The 20816-nt window shown below is 44.3% G+C and overlaps 1 protein-coding gene across 1 annotated transcript in view; it reads right to left on the reverse strand.

The window, feature by feature from the left end:
• Positions 1–775: 775 nt before the first annotated feature.
• Positions 776–20816, reverse strand: part of UBE2A (ubiquitin conjugating enzyme E2 A) — an 861000-nt gene continuing 840959 nt past the window's right edge. The window contains exon 6 of the mRNA XM_044053962.1: positions 776–2863. Within this exon, the coding sequence (XP_043909897.1) occupies positions 2735–2863 (129 nt within the window). The 3' untranslated portion in view covers positions 776–2734. The remainder of the gene's footprint in view (positions 2864–20816) is intronic.

Consider the following 20816-nt stretch of genomic DNA (forward strand, 5'->3'; position numbering starts at 1 on the left):
CCTATTCTTTTCCTTGTCCTTGCATTTTTTGTAAACTCTGGTTGTCGACTGGTCCGACGGCATAATATAATTAAATCTTCGGCCAAAGTAATGAAATGCAAAATCGAACCGACGCTCAAATAGTGCGTTGGTTAAATCTAGCACAAAACTGACAGCTAGCAACGCTGTGATCAGGGCCTAGGCAAGGAATACAGTAAGACTGAAAATCCTTATGAAGTATTTGCTTCCCACAAGAAATACAATTGTTGACTTTTTCTGACACCGGTCTGGAGCAAGAAAAAAGTTTCCCCAACGGGGTACTTAGCTTTAATGAAGACTTCGGTTCTGAAATTCGGATTTGAATATCTCAGGAGTCAGCCGCCTCGCACATGCGAACTGCTTTTGCTTCAGGCACCGCGTGGCAAGAAAGACTTAACAAAATGGCTTTGGCTGCATCTTTTATACCCCTGGCGCATTGACGTCAGAAAGAGGCAACAGCAACCGACGCCAGACCTAGACTTTGGAATTCTGGCCGACTGAGGGTAGCCAGCCAGCAAGATAACCCAAGAGTAATGACTGCAACAGTGAAACACGATGAACATCCTACCATTACTTAGTTATGGATTCACGACTCATCAAATACATATACTGTGGAGCAGTGCTTTGTAATGCAGTGTACATCAAATATTATTAAACATCTATTAGACTTCAAAACACAATGAATGGAAAAAAATATGCAGATTTATACTACTCAGCATTTTCACTCAAACAACTACACATGAGCTTAACACAAGAAAACATTATGGTTATTTTTTAATTATTTACACATAGTGATAAAATGTACATTTTCTTACATCGGTTACTAGTGAAAAAACATTTTAAAACTGTGCAAAAAAAAAAAAGAGACCACTTTATCACTTTCATTTACAGAGCTCATCCATCATCACATAATGAAAAGAAAGGAAAATAAATTGGTCTTTGAAAAACAGCCATTAAGAGAAAAAAAAATAAGTTAAATTTAGGGAAATGTGAAAAATAATTCAGACAAAAATGTAAATCTGAGAGTGAAGACACCATCTATCAACAACAGGTTTGCTGCAAGACATTTCAGCAACAGTTCAAAATCAATACCACCAAATGCAGACTTACAAACAGCCTGTTTCAGGACATTTCAGTTAACGTGTTACTGTGCAAATGAATTAAGCATTATGAATTCAAACTCAATAAATGACATGTTTAGTCTGCGTAACAATGGTGCTTTCACCTCCATGACTACATTAAGGAATGTCAGTATACTGCCTTACATAAACTGGACGGAACTGTTACAATGTACAACTGATGAACTAGTGTCACGTTTTCTATTTAAGGAATAAAACACCAAAACAAAAAGCAAGTAATGTTCTGATAAATTACCAATATACATGCATTTAACTTTTGTTAAAGAAACCGAAAAAAGTTTTGGCAGTGTAACACTGCAAAAGGGCTTTCATATTATTTTTATTTAAATTATACACACAGTGTACCCTTTATAGCAGAGCTCAATGTGTCAAAATGTAGGTTGGGTTTATTCATTTCACATTTCATATTCAAACAGGAAAATTCCACACACCTGTAAATTCAACAAAATGCACTATTCTGCCAAGCTGTTTTAGCAAGACAAATGTTAATCAGAACAGAGGTCTCAAAATGTACAATGTAAGCACTTTTACACTCTTGTGTAATGAATGTGCAAAACTCTGACATCGCAATTTAGGCTAGGATCGCACTGTAGAGGGTAATCACTGCTGCTTCACAGGGCTCTATTCTCCAGTTTGGTTCACAGCTGGAGTATCTTCTAAGTGTGTTTCCTGAATGCAAGTTTTCTCCAGTCTCCTCCAGGACTGCCAGGGCAAGCTGTAAGTATAATGGTGACTTTAAACTGCCTGTAGGCATACGTGCAGTGAGTTTCTTGCTTTCCATTCAACTGGATTATGAGTATGAACAGAAAATTAATGATGGAACTACAGGCTGGCCTAGCCTGTAACTAAGTAAATGGGAAAAAAACAGTTCTTTGCATACACATACATCCAACAAGATGAACAGTATAAGCTTTGAAATCTAGACAAAGAAAATGTGCATTACTGGTTAACAAGTCCCTTTTCTAAACAGTATTGGAGAGATATGGTTCTAAACATCAGTGAAGGCAAATTCTAAACAGTCTTATGCAAGGGAAGGAAAAAAATAAAAACAAGCAATTCAGTCTTTAGTCAATATTAACAGTAATTCATGGTTAACAAATAGAAGATGCATATACTGTTATTAAAAGAGTACTTACACCAGTCTAAACAGTGAACAAACTTGTGGCAAAAGATATACTTGCCTTACACATGTTTTACAGAATGTAAACATTGTACAGTATAACTTGAACACAAGATGCCACCCTCAGACTGACAAGGTCTGTCCCCACCCCCAAAAATGATAATTAAGTACTTTTATCAAGTAACCCAGGTGCAGTACAATGTTTTGAGGTGGTTACTTTCAGATGTCCGGAGGAAGCGTCAAAGGGTGGCAGTACAAGAGCTGTACTGATTTCTGCACAGTAAATGTAATGACATCAAAAGATAGAAGACGAAAAACACTTCAGATATATATATGTGTATATATATATATATATATATATATATATATATATATATATATATATATATATAGATAGATAGTCTTTTTTTTTTTTTTAACGTCATGACCTGTGAGTGTTCATATGTACTGACTATGGTCAACAGTCTCGCCAGCTCTGTTCAACTATTGCAGACACTCGTTTTTCATATTCTCGTTTGTTCTCTTGATAGAGCTGTGCTGCCTGACTATTCGCTGGACTGTTGGGGTTTGGTTCATCCAGTAAAGACTGTTAAAAAGAAAAACAAATTACTATTTGAGCTTTTACTGAAAGACTATATAACAATTCACTTCCTTTAGTCAGACCTATTTTGCAAGTCTACGTCATTGTGCCAATACTAAATGCTTCTACTTAAACTGCATGGCAAATTACAGTTCACAATACAATAGTCTGCTTGCTATATTAACATACGTCTTCAGGTCATTTTGTTTTGCCTTATTTTCCATGCAGCTCCTACTAAAAAGGCTATGAACATGTAAAAAAAGAAATGGTATAGCCCTTCCATGCAATTAATGCATCTGATAAACATAAGTCATGTTAATCTGTGTTGTCCATTTTCATTCTTCCTCAACAAATGGGTTCTGATCTGACCCTCAAATTGGACTCTGCCACTTTTTCAAGCTCACTGAACACAAACTCTAGAGTTCCTCTCTTACCCATAACACACTAGTCCCCTACCATACTTCAGACCTTGTTTGCGGACCTTTTAGGTAAATAAATAACAAGGATATGAATTAACATTATCTGGAGCTCAAATGAAGAAAAGAATAGTTGTGTAAAATCTTACCATAACCATAGATGCCTTTCTCTTCCATGATGCAGTATTCTTAGTGTGGGATTCTCTGCCATAGATGACCCAAATGTCATCTTCCTATACAAAAGGTTAAGCTTGGTTGCTGTAGGTGCGTGAGGCATCACAAGTAGGACCATAAACCAGGGACCTTAAATGTGACGTCTGCAAGCACAGACCTCAGAACTTAATTGCCCAGTCAGACAGGCAACTAGTATAAGCCAAATGATGCCCGCAAGAAGTGTGAAGTGCCATTTGCTGGCTAGTCTGACAGTAGTCTAGGTGGTGCTCCAGGGTGACCTCTGGAAAGGCCAATAGGAATGAAGGGGATAGGTGGGGGGATACTGCAACATGGAAGAGAAGGGCATCTATGCTTATGGTAAGATTTTACACAACTACTCTATGTCCTTCTATTCTCATGTTGCAGTATTCTTAGTGTGGGAGAGTGCCACAGCTTAGGAGGAAGGAAGAGAGGAGGTAGAGGTAGCCAATTCCAGACAGCCCTGTAGGATTACCCTAACAAACCCTGCTCTGGAGATGTGGTCCAATTTGTAGTGTCTGGTGAAGGTATGTATAGAGGATCAGGTGGCCGCCTCCAGAATTAAGGCTGTGTCCAGGCCTTTGGAGAATGCTACAGCCCTGGCAGAGTGAGCTCTTACCCCCTGAAGTAGGTCCTTGCCATGGTGGGAGTATCAGAAGTAGATAGTTTTTCTGATCCAGCAGGAAATGGTTTGTTTGGAGACTGCCTTGCCCAGGACTCTGGGGTGGAAGGATACAAATGATTGGATTTCCTGACTGACTTAGTTTTGTCTAAATAAAACCTCAGTTGTCTGTGCATGTCCAGGGAAAGTACAGTTTTGTACCTACCATAAATGTAGATGTCCGAACTGGATAGCATCTGCAGTCATAACAAGTGGGTTGTCCTGTCGTCAGGCAGCCCTGCAGTCGGCCGGATTCCAAAGTCCGGGTCCGGCTTCGGCTGATGTCGCACTCCATCCGACGTCATCTCTGTTGGTCTTCGGGTATAAAAGCATCAGCCGACGCCATTTTCCTCAGTGTTTCTTGCCCCAGATGCCAGTAGCCCTCTTGCAGGCTAAAATTTGGATAGATGCCAATGTTTCCAAATAGATAGAGGTAAACACAACAATAAGCATATATGTACATATATACAAACAAATACACCATAAAAGACTCCCCCCAACAGCTAGCTATTAGGAGGGTAAACACCCTAGGAGTACCACAGAGGGAAGGAGGAGGGTAATCCTGACTGCAGATGCTATCCAGTTCGACATCTACATTTATGGTAGGTACAAAACTGTACTATGTCCTTCATGGATGCATCTGCAGTCATAACAAGTGGGTAGAATACCATAGCCAACTAGGGGAGGAGGATAAAGGTAGATTATGGTGTGTTTAGGATCCCTTGCAGTACAGCAGTGGCAAACCCTGCTCGGGATCTGGAATATAGACGCAAATTATAATGCTTGGCAAATGTATGCACGGAGGTCCAAGTAGCCGCCTCAATAATGTCTTTGGTTGCCACTCCTCGTAAGAAGGCTGTGGTAGTGGCTGTTGCTCTTGTAGAATGAGGTCTTATGTTCTGTGGAATTGGTTTTCCATGGAAGGAGTAACAGTATCGTATGCAATTTCCTATCCATTTGGAGATTGTCTGTTTGGAGATAGCTTTTCCTTCCCTTCCTGTTGCATAGGCTACAAAAGTTGGTCAGTCTTTCTGCTATTTTTTGTTCTGTCCAAGTAGTAGCGTAGCTGTCTATGTACATCCAAGGTATGCAGTATTCTTTCCCTCTGTTTTGTGGGTTGGGAAAGAAGGTAGGTAGGTGGATTGCCTGGTTCAAAGATACTCTGGATACCACCTTGGGCATAAATGTAGGATTAGTCCTCATGGACACTCTATCTTGGTGGAAGATTAGGAAGGGTTGCACTGCCATTAAGGCCTGTAGTTCTGAAACCCTCCTTGCTGAAGTAATTGCCAGTAGGAAAGCAGTTTTCCATGACAGGTGTTGTAGGTCTGCTGTTGCTGCTGGTTCAAAGGGTGATAGTGTCAACTTTTCTAGCACAAAGTTTAAATCCCAAGCTGGTAATGGTGGTTTCCTTGGAGGTTTTACATTCTTGATTCCTCTGAGGAACTGCCTGAGCAAAGGGTGCGAAAAAACAGGTGGATCAAAGCTGTATTCTGCTGAAATAGCTGATGCATGTATCTTGATGGAGGAGTAGGACAGGCCTGAATGAAGAAGTTCGCCAGATACTCCAGAATGTTAGGCATATCTATGTTTGACACATCTTTTCCTCTTCGGTACTCCAAATGACAAACCTTTTCCATTTTCCAGCATAGTTCCTTCTTGTTGAAGGTCTGCGTGCTTCAAGAATAATGTCTTTAACTCTTTGAGAAAGTTCTGGATTAGCTGCTGCTATGTGATGTTCCATGCAGTCAGTTGTATCGTTTTTAGGTTTGGATGTATGATGCTGTAGTTGTTCTGAGTTAACATCAAAGGCATCAGGGGTATTGGCCACATATTGTTCCGAGACATGCTCTTCAGTAGTGGGTACCAGTGATGTCTTGGCCAGTTTGGGGCTATCAGGATTATCCTTGGACTTTCTTCCTTGATTTTTAGTAGTACCTTGTGTATCAAAGGAAGAGGTGGGAATGCATATGCTGTTAGGCCTTTCCAGTTGAAGGAGAGTGAGTCCACTTTCCATGCTAGTGGATGGAATGTCCTTGTGCAGAATTTTTTGAGCTGGTGATTGAGAGGTGATGCGAATAGGTCTATCTGTGGCATTCCCCATTTCTTTGAGATGGTCTTGAAGATGTCCGGGTGCAGTTTCCATTCGTGGGCATCCGAAGTGGTTCTGCTTAATATGTCTGCTAGAGTATTGTCTTTCCCCGGTACAAATATTGCCTGTAACTGAATGTTGTAGCTGAGTGCCAGGGTCCACAGCTCCAAGGTCATTCTGCATAGGGGTATGAATGAGTGCCTCCCTGTTTGTTGATGTACCACATGACTGTGGTGTTGTCTGTCCTTATCATCAACTGGCCCTCTTTGAGGAATGGTTTGAACTTTTGGATTGCCAGTTTTACTGCCAGCATTTCTTTTAGATTGATGTGCAGGTGAAGTTGATCCTGTGTCCACAATCCTTGCACGCATTTGTCCAGCATGTGGGCCCCCCATCCTAGGTCTGAAGCGTCTGTTGTGATGGTCTGGCTTGGTTGACATCTGCGAAAGGGTAGGCCTGGGTTTGACTGGCATGCCTGAGCCCACCATAGGAACTCCTGTTTTAAGCATGGAATTAGTGGGATTTCTGTTTCTAGACTGTGTCTGTGTTGGGACCATAAATTCTTTAGGTACCACTGTAGTTTCCTCATATGTAGTCTGGCAAATGGGACCAAGATTATGCATGATGCCATGAAGCCCAAGGCCTGCAGAAATTTTCTTGCTGTTAACTTGTTCAGTTTTGTTAGTGCCAAGAAGTAAAGTGGAAGTTCTTTTTGTTTTCTGTAGTCAGGAATGCCATTTGTTGTACTGTGTCCAATTCAGCCCAAGAATGTCCTTGTTTGGGATGGTATCAGCCTTGACTTTTGTAAATTGACTGTGTATCCCAGTCCTTGTAGCAAGTAAATGACCCTTTGTAAATCTGTTGTCAGCTTGCTTTTGTTGTCCCCTTGTAGCAGGCAGTCGTCCAGGTATGGGTAAATTTGAATTCCCTGTAGTCTGCAATGGGCGATTACTGATGCCAGGCATTTTGTGAATACTCTGGGCAGTAGATAAGCCAAAGGGCAATGCTGAGAATTGATAGTGCTCTGATCCTGCAAGAAATCTGAGGTATCTTCTGCAGATTGGTCGAATGGGGACGTGCAGGTATGCCTCCTTGAGATCTAGAGTTACCAGCCAAGACTCCTTGCCCAGCATGGGAAGAAGTTGCTGTAGGGTCAGCATTTTGAATTTTGGGACAATGATGTATGTATTTAAGGTGGACAGATCGAGAATTGGTCTCCAACTTTTTCCTTTCTTGGAACTAGGAATAGTCTGGAATAGAACCCCTTTCCTTGTTCTGCTGTTGGCACTCTTTCCACAGCTCTCATGTTGGCTAACTCCATTATCTGGCGTAGAGCCTCTGTTTTTTGATTTGGAGGTAGATTTGGCATTCCTCTTTTGACTGGTAAAGTGTGGAAGTGAAACCGGTAACCTTGATCTATGGTTTGTAAAATCCACTTGTCTTTTGTTATGTAGTGCCAGTTCTTTGAAAATAAGGTTAACTTTCCGCCTAGAGGAGCTGCTATTTGTTCCCTGGTAGGCGGAGTTAGGATTAAGTCACTGTGGTTGTGCTGATGTAGTGGCAGTGGCTGTGTCTGTGCCTCTGTTGTTACCTTGCCACTGTCGTCCTCTGTAGGCACCTCCTCTGGGTTGGTTTCTGCCTCTGGAACGTCTATTCCTGCCCCTTTGAAATTTTGTGGAGTCAGGAAAGGACCAATTTTGGCAGGCCAGTTCCTGCTAAACCTTGGGGTTGAACCTGCAAGAAATCTTTAACAGTTTGAACAGATTTTGCCTTTTCTTCCATTTTCTTCATAACCTGCTGGGCAGGTGTACCAAACAAACTTGTCTTGTCCATAGGAGCATCTAGCAACTTGGCTTTAACATGATCCGGTAAAGCTTGTTCCTTTAGCCATGCATGCCTTCTTATCACTGTGCCTGTCATGGCTGATCTAAATGAAGCCTCCAGTGCATCATAGCCACATTTTAAGGAATGGTTGCTAACCTGTTGTATGTTATTTACCATCTCTAATACATATTTCTTATCAAGAGATTCATCAGTGGTTAGTTTTTAGTTAACTGATCAAGCATAAACTCTTGGTATTGTATCATGTGAAACTGACAGTTTAAAGCTCTAGCTGAGAGAGTAGCTGAAGTGTAGACCTTTTACCCCATCTGTCTAATGACCTTGCTTCCCTTTCAGAAGGAATAGGGTTTTAGCTGTGGTCGGCTACTGCCTTGGGACCCTGGGATATAGTTTCTGGGTCTGCAAGTGGGGCCTTGTAAAGGTGGTGATGAGTATCTGGCACCCTGTAAAATCTGTCTGGTTTGGCAGGGGCTGGGGTAAAGAATCTGGAGCGGAGCAAACATCATTAAAAGCATCATCCACCACAGATAGAACAGGAGGTATAGCTAAGGGCCTGTGCTGTGGGAGGTGCAGAAAGGTTCTAAGTCTTTTTCTGGAGTCTGAAAAATCCTGTTGCTGCCATTGGAACTGTTCTCGCATGGCATGCAAGGTTTCCCCAAAGGAGAATTCTTCTGGTGGGAAGCAGCAGGAATGGATTCTTCAGCATCAGAATCTTCAAAATTGGAGAAGGGAGCCTCTGGCTGGTCAGTTATGTCTGATTCATCAGCAGAATCATCAGAAGACACTGGCTCAGGGGGCTCTGCCCTAGGTCTCTTCTCTGGGGCTGAGAGGCCCTGTCGGGTGAGATTGAGATCCTCTAATTAAAGAAATTAAATCTTCTGCCAAAGAAAGCATTTGAGAACTAGAAGAGGGCCTGGATGTGGGGGTTTAACAGGCACTGATTTAGTAGTCTTGGCTGCTTTAGCCCTGGCGAAGGCCTTAATGGACATGGCTGCTGGAGGCCTAGCAGCACCACGTGCTGGGGTAGAGACATCCAAGGGATGGTGTCTGATAAGTCAACCACCGTAGTGGGTAAAAATTCTGAGGTCGATTCAAGAGTTGTAGCAGGGGCCTCAGTAGTAAGAATAGGTTCAGCTGTGCTTAGATCAGTTTTCGGTTTCGGCGAAACCGAGACACTCATGATTTGCTTTACCGTGGTTTCGGCGAAACCGCGGACCGCGAAATGTCGGTCTTTATCTTTGCGTTTTTGGAAGACTGGGTAGTCGGAGGATCCGGCGGCATAATGTATGCAAAATCAGTACCGAAACTCTGTTCTGCAAACTCCGACTGACGCCTAAGCGTTGTCGGTTGAAAGAGGCACAGGCGAACAGGCTGCTACGTCGTGGGCTGGGCCTAAACAAGGCAGACAGTAAGAGTGGAAATCTTTATGAGGTATTTGTTTCCCACAGGTTAAACAATTGTTAACTTTTTCTGACATCGGCTGAGGCAAGAAAGAGTCCCCAACGGGGTACTTAGCTTTAGAAGTCTTCGAAGTAGTATTCGGTAGAAGTAATCTCTGGATCCGACCGACAGGCACTTGCGAACAGCTTCTGCTTCGGGCGCCACGCGGCAAGAAAGACTGAGGAAAATGGCGTCGGCTGATGCTTTTATACCCGAAGACCAACAGAGATGACGTCGGGTGGAGTGCGACATCAGCCGAAGCCGGACCCGGACTTTGGAATCCGGCCGACTGCAGGGCTGCCTGACGACAGGACAACCCACTTGTTATGACTGCAGATGCATCCATGAAGGACATTGGAGTATTCTCTCACTGTCAGAAGGAGAGGGGAAGAAGGTGGGCAGGTGAATGGACTGATTTAAGGACAGTTCATTGACCCCCTTGGGCATGAAAGAAGGGTTGGTGCGCAGGATGACCCTGCCCTTGTGGAAAATAGCACAGGGTGGGCAAGCCATGAGAGCTTGTAATTCTGACACCCTTCTAGCAAGAGGTAAGAGCCACCAGTAGAACCATTTTCCATGTGCGCATCTGGAGTGTTGCAGAGCTGGCTGGCTCAAATGGAGCCAGAGTGAGTTTTTCCAGGATAAAGTTTTAAGTCCCAAGGAGGTGGGACAGGTTTTCTTGGTGGTCTGATGTGCAAGACCCCTTTCAGGAACAATTTAACATCTAGCCTGGATAGTAGATGCCAGGGGAAAGTGGGCAGAGACTGCAAATAGGTGGACTTTCACTGAGGAAAGGCCATCCTTGATAAGTTCACACACAAGTTAGGACTAAAGGAACATTTGCTAGAAAGGGATCCCTATGCTTTTTGAGACACCAAAACACGTACTCAGAGTAGTGCTGTCTGAAGGGAATTAAAAGTTCATCATTCATAGTGTTAGGTACAACATCTGTAGGTAAGGATGAATGAGTGATCCCTTCTGCTGTGCGAGTAGGTCCACCTTGTGGGGTAACTTGTGGTGATGGCCTTTGGTGACAGATAGTAGTAGGGGGAACCAATGTTGCATTGGCCAGTAGGGAGTCACCAGCAAGATTTTTGGTTTGTCCTTCCTGATCTTCAGGACACCTTTTGGAATGAGAGGGAAGGAGGGGGGATGCATATAGAAAAGTACAGTTTTGTACCTACCATAAATGTAGATGTCCGATAGGTATGTATCTGCAGTCCTAACATATGGGTTGTCCTGCCTCAGGCAGCCCTTTGGTCGGCCGGATTCCAAAGTCTGGGTCTGGCCTCGGCTGATGTCGCACTTCACCTGACGTCATAGCTGCTGTGGTACAAAGGCATCAGCCAACGCCATTTTCCTCAGTGTTTCTTGCTCCAGATGCCAGGTGCCCTCTAGAAAGGCTAAATTTGGATAAATGCAAATAATTCCAAACAGTAGAGAGCAAAAATTATATATATATGTATACATATATACAAAATCAAATACACCATAATAATTTCCCCCAGCTAGCTAAAAGAGGGGTAGGTACCCTAGGAATACCGCAGAGGGGAAGGAGGGTGGGTAATCCTGACTGCAGATGCATACCTATCGGACATCTACATTTATGGTAGGTACAAAACTGTACTATGTCCTTCAAGGATGCATCTGCAGTCCTAACATATAGGTAGAATACCATAGCCAAACTGGGGGAGGAGGCACTAAGATAAAGATGGTGTAGTCAAGATCCCTTGCAACACAGCAGTTGCAAAACCTGCTCGGGATCTGGAGTATAAAGGAGGGTTATAATGCTTGGCAAATGTATGCACGGAGCTCCAAGTAGCAGCTTCTAAAATGTCTTTGGTAGCCACTCCTCGTAGGAAAGCTGTAGTGGTGGCTGTAGCTCTTGTGGAATAAGGTCTGATATTTTCAGTTGTCGTCTTTCCATGAAAAGAGTAGCAAAATCGTATGCAATTTCCTATCCATTTTGAGATTGTCTGTTTTGAAATTGCTTTTCCTTGCATTCCTGTTGCATATGCTACTAGAAGTTGGTCAGTTTTTCTGTTGGTCTTAGTTCTGTCCAGATAGTAGCGTAATTGCCTGTGCACATCCAAGGTATGCAGCAGTCTTTCCCCCCTGTTCTGTGGGTTGGGGAAGAATGTAGGTAAATGAATCACTTGGTTCAATGATACTCTGGAGACCACTTTTGGCATAAAGGTAGGGTTGGTTCTCAGAGACACTCTATCCTGATGGAAGATAAGGAAGGGCTGTACTGCCATTAATGCCTGTAATTCAGATACCCTTCTTGCTGAAGTGATTGCTAGCAGGAAAGCAGTTTTCCAAGACAAGAACTGTAAGTCTGCTGTTGCTGCTGGTTCAAAAGGGGGAAGTGTTAACTTTTCCAGCACAAAGTTGAGATCCCATGTAGGTATAGGTGGTTTCCTTGGAGGCTTTACGTTTTTGATTCCTCTCAAGAACTGTCTGAGTAGAGGATGAGAGAAGACAGGAGGATCCATGTTGTATTCTGCTGAGATTGCTGATGCATGAATCTTAATGGAGGAGTAGGACAGGCCATTGTGGAACAGTTCTGCTAAGTATTCCAGGATGTGTGCTATGTTTGCCAATGAGACATTTTCTCCCTTTGCTGCAATCCAAATGAGGTATCTTTTTCATTTGGCTGAATAAGTTTTCCTTGTGGAGGGTCTGCGAGCCTCCAGGATAATGTCCTTAACCCTCTGAGCTAAATCTGGGTTATTTTGTTTTATGCAATATTCCAAGCAGCTAGCAGCAGTGTTTTCAAGTTTGGATGTAGGATCTTGTAGTTGTCTTCAGTAGGACTTTGTACATCAAAGGAAGAGGTGGGAATGCATATGCTGTCAGGTTTTTCCAGCTGAAGGAAAGGGAGGCCACCCTCCAAGCAAGTGGGTGGTATGCTCTTGTGCAGAATTTCTTCAATTGGTGGTTGTGTGGGGAGGCGAACAGGTCTATCGCTGGTAGTCCCCATTTCTTTGTTATGGTTTTGAAGATATCTTGATGCAGCATCCATTCGTGAGCATCCGTGGTAGTTCTGCTTAAGGTGTCTGCTAGTGAATTTTCTTTTCCTGGTACAAATCTGGCCTGAAGTTGAATGTTGAGATTCAGGGCCACATTCCACAGGTCCATTGCCATCCGGCATAGAGGATATGAGTGTGTACCTCCCTGTTTGTTGATGTACCACATGACTGTGGTATTGTCCGTCCTTATCAGCAGGTGACCTTGTTGAAGGAATGGTCGGAATGCCTGGATTGCATGTTTCACTGCCAGCATCTCCTTTAGATTTATGTGTAGATTCAGCTGGTCTTGGGTCCATAGGCCTTGTATGCACTTGTCCACCATGTGTGCCCCCCAGCCTAGGTTTGAGGCGTCCGTGGTGATGGTCTGGATTGGATGAGGTTTGTGGAAAGGCAGTCCTCTGTTCAACTGACAGGCCTGAGCCCACCACTGGAATTCTTGCTTCAGGCATGGAATTATTGGAATCTGGGCTTCTAGACTGTGCTTGTGTTGAGACCATACATTCCTTAGGTACCATTGCAACTTTCTCATATGCAGCCTGGCATGCGGAATCAATATTATGCAGGATGCCATGTAACCCAGGGCTTGCAGGACTTTCCTTGCAGTAAGCTGAGTTTGTGTTGTTAATGTCATGAAATATACTGGTAGTTGCTTTTGTTTTTCTTCTGTGAGAAAAGCCATCTGAGTTGATGTATCCAGTTCTGCACCCAAGAATGTTATCCTTTGGGATGGTACTAGTCTTGATTTTTGCATGCTGACTGTGTATCCCAAGGCTTGCAACAGTTGTATGACCTTTTCCAAATCTTTTGTTAATTTTGCCTTGTTGTCCACTTGTATTAGGCAGTCGTCCAGGTATGGGTAAATTTGAATTCCCTGAAGCCTGCAATGAGCAATTACCGATGCCAGGCATTTCGTGAATACTCTGGCAGTAGATAAGCCAAAGGGCAATGCTGAGAATTGATAATGCTCTGATCCTGCAAGAAATCTGAGGTGTCTTCTGCAATCTGGTCGTATAGGGACGTGCAGGTATGCCTCCTTGAGATCTAGAGTCACCAGCCAAGACTCCTTGCCCAGCATGGGAAGAAGTTGCTGGAGGGTCAGCATTTTGAATTTTGGAACAATGAGGTATGTGTTCAGAGCGGACAAGTCGAGAATAGGTCTCCATTGATTTTCTTTTCTTGGTACAAGGAAAAGCCTGGAGTAAAATCCTTGGCCTTGTTCCATGGGCGGTACCTTTTCTATAGCTCTCATCCTTAGTAAGTTGTTGATTTGTCTTAGAGCGTCTGTTTTTTGGCTTGGTGGTAGGTTTGGCATTCCTCTCTTTTTTGGTAGAGTGTGGAAGTGAAACCTGTAACCTTTGTCTATTGTTTGTAAAGTCCATTTGTCTCCTGTAATGTAATGCCAGTTGTGGGAAAATAAAGCTAGTTTTCCACCCAAGGGTGCTTCCAGTTGTTCCCTGGTAGGCAGAATCGGAGCCAAGTCATTGTGTCTGTCCAGTGGAAGTGGTTGTAGTTGAATCTGTGGCAGTACTTCTCTGGTTGGTAGGTTGCCACTGACGTCCCCTGTAGGCACCCCTGGATTGACCTCTGCCTCTTGGGCGTCTATTTCTGCCTCTCTGTGCTCTGGAGGTGTCTGGAAAGGACCAATTCTTCGAAGGCCAATTTCTGCTAAACCTCGGAGGTTGGACCTGTAAGAAATCCTTGACTGTTTGGACAGATTTTGCTTTTTCCTCCACCTTCTTTAGAACCTCCTGTGCAGGGGAGCCAAACAAAGTTTGTTTCTCCATAGGAGCATCTAGGAGTTTTGACTTAACATGGTCTGGTAAGGATTGTTCTTTTAACCAGGCATGCCTTCGAATCACTGTTCCAGTCATAGCTGATCTAAAGGAAGCCTCCAGTGCATCATAGCCACATTTTAAGAAATGGTTACTGACCTGCTGAGAGTTATGTACCAAATCCTGAAGGGACTTGCGGTCTATAGGTTCAGGAGAGGACAGTTTTTTTATTTAGCTGGTCTAACAAAAATTCCTGGTACTGAATCAAGTGAAATTGACAGTTTAAGGTCCTGGCCAAAAGAGTAGCAGAAGTATAAACCTTTTTACCCCATTTCTCTAATGCTCTAGATTCCCTTTCAGAGGGGAGAGGATTTTTGGCAGAGGCAGCTGCCACAGCTTTAGGGCCCTGTGAAATGGTTTCAGGATCTGCCACAGGAGCCTTATACAAATGGTAGTGTGTGTCCGGGACCCTGTAATATCTGTCAGGCTTGGCAGGGGCCGGAGGAAGAGAATCAGGGGCAGTACAGGCATCATTGTATGCATCATCAACAACTGTTAGTACTGGAGGAATGGCTAAAGGCCTATGCTGTGGTAAGTGTAAGAAGGTCCTTAGCCTTTTCCTTGAATCTGAAAAATCCTGGCCCTGCCATTGAAAGTGTTCCCTCATAGCATGTAAGGTTTCCCCAAATAAAAATTCTTCAGGAGTAGAGGCAGAAGGAATGGAGTCTTCTGCATCAGAATCCTCATAAGGAGAATATGGGCCTTCCTGAGGGTCTGAGATATCTGAGTCATCCGAGGAATAGTCTGTGGAAACAGGTTCCGGGGGTTCAGTCCTCGGCCTCTTCTCTTGAGGGGGTTGAGAGGCCCTGTCTGGGTGAGGTTGGGATCTTCTGATCAGAGAAATGAGATCCTCAGCCAGGCTGAGCATTTGAGAACTAGAGGTAGGCCTGTGTGAGGGAATTTTAGCAGGTAAGGCCTTAGAAGATTTAGCTGCTTTAGCCCTGGCAAAAGCCTTGATAGACATAGATGCAGGGGGTCTAGCAGCCCCACGTGCAGGGGTAGATATGTCTAAAGGAATAGTATCGGACAAATCCTGGGTGCTTGCTTCTGTAGGCGCAATTTCTGTAGCCGATTCAACCATGCTTTGTGAAGCCTCGGCTACCGGAGGCCTGTTTTCGGCGAAGGAAGAACCGAGGACTCGGTTTCAGCGAAACCGAGACACTCATGGTTGGCCTAACCGTGGTTTCAGATCGAAACCGCGGACCGCGTGTCGGTCCTTTACTTGCGTTTTTAGCTAATTGTGCTGTCGGAGTCTCCGGCGGCATTTTGTAAGCAAAGCGGGACCAAAAACTCCTCTGCAAACTCCGACCGGCGTCTAAGCGTCCGTCGGTTGAAAAGCACAGGCTAAACAAGCTGATACGTCGTGGTCTGGGCCTAAACAAGGAAGGCAGTAAGAGTGGAAATCCTTATGAGGTATTTGTTTCCCACAAGTTAAACAATTATTTACTTTGTCTGACATCGGCTGAGGCAAGAAAGAGTCCCCAACGGGGTACTTAGCTTTTTAGAAGTCTTCGGTAGTAGAAATCTCTGGATCTGACCGACCGGCACTTGCGAACAGCTTCTGCTTCGGGCACCGTGCGGCAAGAAAGACTGAGGAAAATGGTGTCGGCTGATGCCTTTATACCACAGCAGATATGACGTCAGGTGAAGTGCGACATCAGCCGAGGCCAGACCCAGACTTTGGAATCCGGCCGATCGAAGGGCTGCCTGAGGCAGGACAACCCATATGTTAGGACTGCAGATGCATCCTTGAAGGACATCCGTCCTTTCCATGGAATGTTGAAAGCGTCTACCCTCCAGGCTAGTGGGTAATAGTCTTTGGTACAGAATTTTTTCAATTGTCTGTTCTGGGGGGAGGCATACAAATCTACTTGAGATGTGCCCCACTGGTGGACAATGTCTAAAAAAACTTCCCTGTTCAACACCCACTCGTGATGTAGAGAGGATGATCTGCTGAGAACATCTGCTTGTTGGTGGTCTTGGGATGGGATGTAGGTTGCCAGCTGGGATAAGTTGTTTCTGGAGGCTAGGTCCCAAATCTATATTGCTATCTCGCATAGGAGAAAGGACTTGGTCCCTCCTTGTTTGTTGGGGTATCACATGACTGTGGTACTGTCTGTGAAGACTTGAAGGGGACCTAGTTGCAGGATTGGGAGAAAGGCTTTCAGGGCTAAAAGGGACTGCTGTCATCTCCCTCACGCTATGTTTTTTCCAGGAGGGTAGGGTGTTGGTTCTCCTGCACCCTTCATGGTAGCCCTCCAGCCCAGGTCCGATGCATTTGTATGCATGTATTGAGATGGCGTGTGTGTGGGGGTGGACGGCCTGGGTTCATTTGAATTTGTTGTTTCTACCTTAATTCTGCTTTGAGGCAGGGTAAGAACAGGATCTGAAATTCTAGAGGGTGGTTGTGTTAGGACCACCCATTCTTCAAATACCACTGCAGTTTTCTCATATGCATCCTGGCTAAGGGCAGCATAGGAATGGTGGCTGCTGTAAGGCCCAGAACCCGTAGGAATGATCTTGCTGATAGTTGTACCTGGATCAGGTCCTAGAAGTGTTCTGTCTCCTGGCTCCTTTCGTATGCCTGGAAGAGGAAGGAGTAGCACAGAAGACGGTCTTCCTGAAAAAGGTAGTCTTGGCTGGGTAATTCCTGTAGTATTTAGGAATGGGGACAACAGAAGGTGCTTAATATCTTGAAGCTCCTTGCTTTTCTCTTGAAGGTTTTTAAAAAGTTCTGCAGACTTGTTTCCCCAAACAGGAGGTCGTGGTCAAGAGGATCATCAAGAATTTTGGACTTGAAGTCCTCCACCAGGGGTTGAAGGCAAAGCCAAGAATATCTGAATAGCACTGATGTGGAAGCAGCAGACCTTGCAGAGACCTCTACTGCATCATAACTGCATCCAATTTAATGTCTGGCCACTTAAGAATCCAGGGACAGTTCTGATGCTACCTCTGTCTTATTAGGGGAGTCGGGCAAGGAGCACAGGACAGTAGAGGCTTGGGATACTATGTCCAAGGCATACTTTATCATATGACTTTGGAAACTGATAGCTCTGAAGGCTAGGGTGGAGGAGGGTATAAACCTTCTTGCCTATCCTGTCCATATCCTTACTGTCCTTGTCAGTAGGTAAAAGGGACGAGGAAGGTATTAATCTCGACTGCTTGTCAGGGGATACAGCTATCACTGCCAGGTCTGCCAAGGGGGGTTTCACCAGGAATTTCTGTTCATCAGGCACCTTGTAGAAACGGTCAGGTCTCTTAGGGGCAGGTGGCTGTGAATCAGGATTTTTTGATGCTGAAATAAATGCATCAAGATAAGCGGGTATAACTGGAGGGATGGCAGATAAGAGAGGGATACTCTACTTGTAGTAATTCAAAATATCTCTTTTGAGTTTCAGTCATTTGGGAAGTACCCCATTTGAAATATTCCTTCATTCTGGTAATGGTCTCCCCAAAGGTGATGTCCTCTGGGGAGAGGATTCCTCATCAGGGGAATAGTATTCCAATGGAGAGGCAATCTGTGATGAGTAAGTAATTGACTCATCAGACAATGAAGCGTAAACCTCTTCCTCTTCTTTCTTTCTTCTTCTCCTACATGAGAAGTGGGAAGATGGATTGAAGTAGCCGAGGCAAGCCTAGGGCAGTGAACAGAAATGGTGGAGAGTGAAGAGGCCAAGGGCCTAAGGGCCATGAAAGCCTGCATCAAGGATTGAGTGAAGGACTGCCAGTCAGGTAATCCATCAGCACAGGGAGATAGATTCTTGCTTTTATGTTTCCTTTTTAAAGCAGTCCTGGGAGAAGACCCAGTTTCAGGGGCCTTTGTTGGAGCTGGGGCTTTGGGTTACAGAATCCCAGTCAGGAATTTAGCGAGGCCTGGTTCCCCCTCAACATCGGTAGAAACAGACGTCTGAGCTACCTCCGTGGATGTGCCAGCCATTATTTAAGCAGCGGCTTCCTCGAGGGGAGTTGAAGAAGGAGAATGCTCTAACAAATGTCCCTCAACTCCTAAATCGGAAGCTGGCGGGACATCCGATGGAGGAGGGGCAGTAGTAGTAGGCCGTGACAACTTGTCCTTTTTGCATGGAGGATCCACTTGGGCAGCCAACTCTGGATCCATCCTAAGCACTAATTTCTTTAGCCTCTGGTTTTCTAAGTAAAAATTAAGGGCAGCCAAACAACCTCCAAGAGTCTTTGGGATGAAGGACTGCCAAACTGGACAAGAAGTATGGTCATGTTCTCAGGCTAGGCAAAAAAACACAACAGTCATTTGATGCTCGCATCAGAATTTACCCTTCTTAGAGGACATCGGCTAAAAGGGAGGGGGTGGGCAGCAAACCAAGCTCAAGCAATAGTAAAAAACAAAATCTCCAGTGGGGTACTTAGCTTTAGACGTCTTTATAGTACAGGAGCGATATGACTGATCTGATGTTCGACTGCGGCTGAAAAGTTCTGAGGTCTGTGCATGCAGACATCACACTTAAGGTCCCTGGTTTATGGCCCTACATGTGACGTCCCATGCACCTGCAGTAAAATAAAAAGGTATGTACCTACCATAACATTCCATGTTAGTTGTCTTCTCTCGCCTTTTTTCTTGCTGGATGGGTTCAGAGCCAATCCTCGTCTCCGACTCGGCACTTGCTAAGCTCGAGAGCTAATTTTACCAGCTCGAGGCAACCCTATATCCCATGATGCAAGGCGGAGACTACCCAGATCTCATTTGGTAGCTAAGGAAATAGTAATATATTCTTCCAACTGTAGAGGAGGAAGAAAAAAGTACAGTTTTGTACCTACCATAAATGTAGATGTTAGAGGATCTCCATTGCTGCAGTCCTTACATATGGGTAGTCCGCTGTCCACAATCGGCCCGAATACCAAAGGGCTAGAACCGGCGTCGGTCATCGGCGCCCGAGACTGACGTCAGTACGTGCCAGTACAAATGCGCATGACCGACGCCATATCCTTAGTCTTTCTTGCCTCAGACGCCAGAATGCAAAAAACACCACCCAAAACCCAACCTAAAAAGGGGGAAGGAGGGAGGGAAAATTGGACTGCAGCAATGGAGATCCTCGAACATCTACATTTATGGTAGGTACAAAACTGTACTATGTTCTTCGTCTCCCATTGCTGCAGTCCTTACATATGGGTAGAATCCCAGAGCAACGGAAAAAAGGGAGGCTGGCCAACTAAACAGCATTAGGAGCTGCTAACATGCCCTGTAAGATTGCAGTGGCAAACCCAGCCCTAGACCTAGAATAAAGAGGTAAACGATAATGCTTTGTAAAGGTATGTACAGAACTCCAAGTAGCTGCCTCTAGAATGTCTTTAGTAGCTACCCCTCTCAAAAAAGCAGCAGAGGTGGCCGTAGCCCTAGTAGAATGAGGCCTGATCCCAACTGGAACATCCTTTCCATGATGAGAGTAACAAAAAGCAATACAATGGCCAATCCACTTGGAAATAGTTTGTTTCGAGACAGCTTTCCCTTGTGAAGTCAAAGCAAAAGAAACAAATAATTGTTGAGATCTTCTGAACTCCTTGGTTCTGCTCAAATAATACCTCAACTGCCTATGTACATCCAAAGAATGCAAAACTTTTTCCCCTTTATTTTGGGGGTTAGCATAAAAAGTAGGCAAATGTATAGATTGGTTCAATGCCACATTAGAAATCACTTTAGGCATAAAAGTAGGATTAGTACGTAAGGAAACTCTGTCCTTGTGAAAAATCAGAAAAGGTTCCACTGCCATGAGGGCCTGTAATTCAGATACCCTTCTAGCAGAAGTAACAGCCAACAAAAAAGCAGTCTTCCAAGACAACAACTTCAATTCAGCTGTAGCTGCAGGTTCAAAAGGAGGCAGAGTCAGCTTTTCCAAAACAAAATTAAGATCCCAGGCAGGAGTAGGAGCTCTTCGTGGGGGTCTTATATTCTTTGCCCCTCTAAGAAACTGTTTAACCAATGGATGTGAAAACAAAGGAGGGTCACAATCATAGTGAGCAGAAATAGCTGCAGCATGCACTTCCTTGTCCAATAAAACAGTCAAATATTGCAATGTACAACTCAAATTAGGCAATTTGATATCAAAGCCTTCAGCTGAACTCCAAAGAAAAAATCTCTTCCATTTATCAGCATAAACCTTTCGAGTACTAGGTCGCCTGGCTTCCAAAATAACATCCAAAACTTGCTGAGGGAGCTGAAGGCCCTCCTTCTTTAAAACAGAATGCGCCAGGCTGTCAGGTGTAGGGATTGCACCCTGACATTGAGAAAATGATTGTTTTCCTGAGACAATAAGTGAGGAATCTGTGGTAATGGCCAAGGTGTCCCATGAATTAAGCTCCTCAACAGAGGGTACCAATGCTGACGAGGCCAATCCGGTGCTATAAGGATCATGCAAGGTTTGTCCCTCCTGACTTTCAACAGTACCTTTGGAAGAAGAGGCAAAGGAGGAAAAGCATACACG

Source organism: Protopterus annectens, chromosome 13.part0, assembly GCF_019279795.1.
Source record: "Protopterus annectens isolate FY-2018-M chromosome 13.part0, PAN1.0, whole genome shotgun sequence".
NCBI classification, from domain to species: domain Eukaryota; kingdom Metazoa; phylum Chordata; order Ceratodontiformes; family Protopteridae; genus Protopterus; species Protopterus annectens.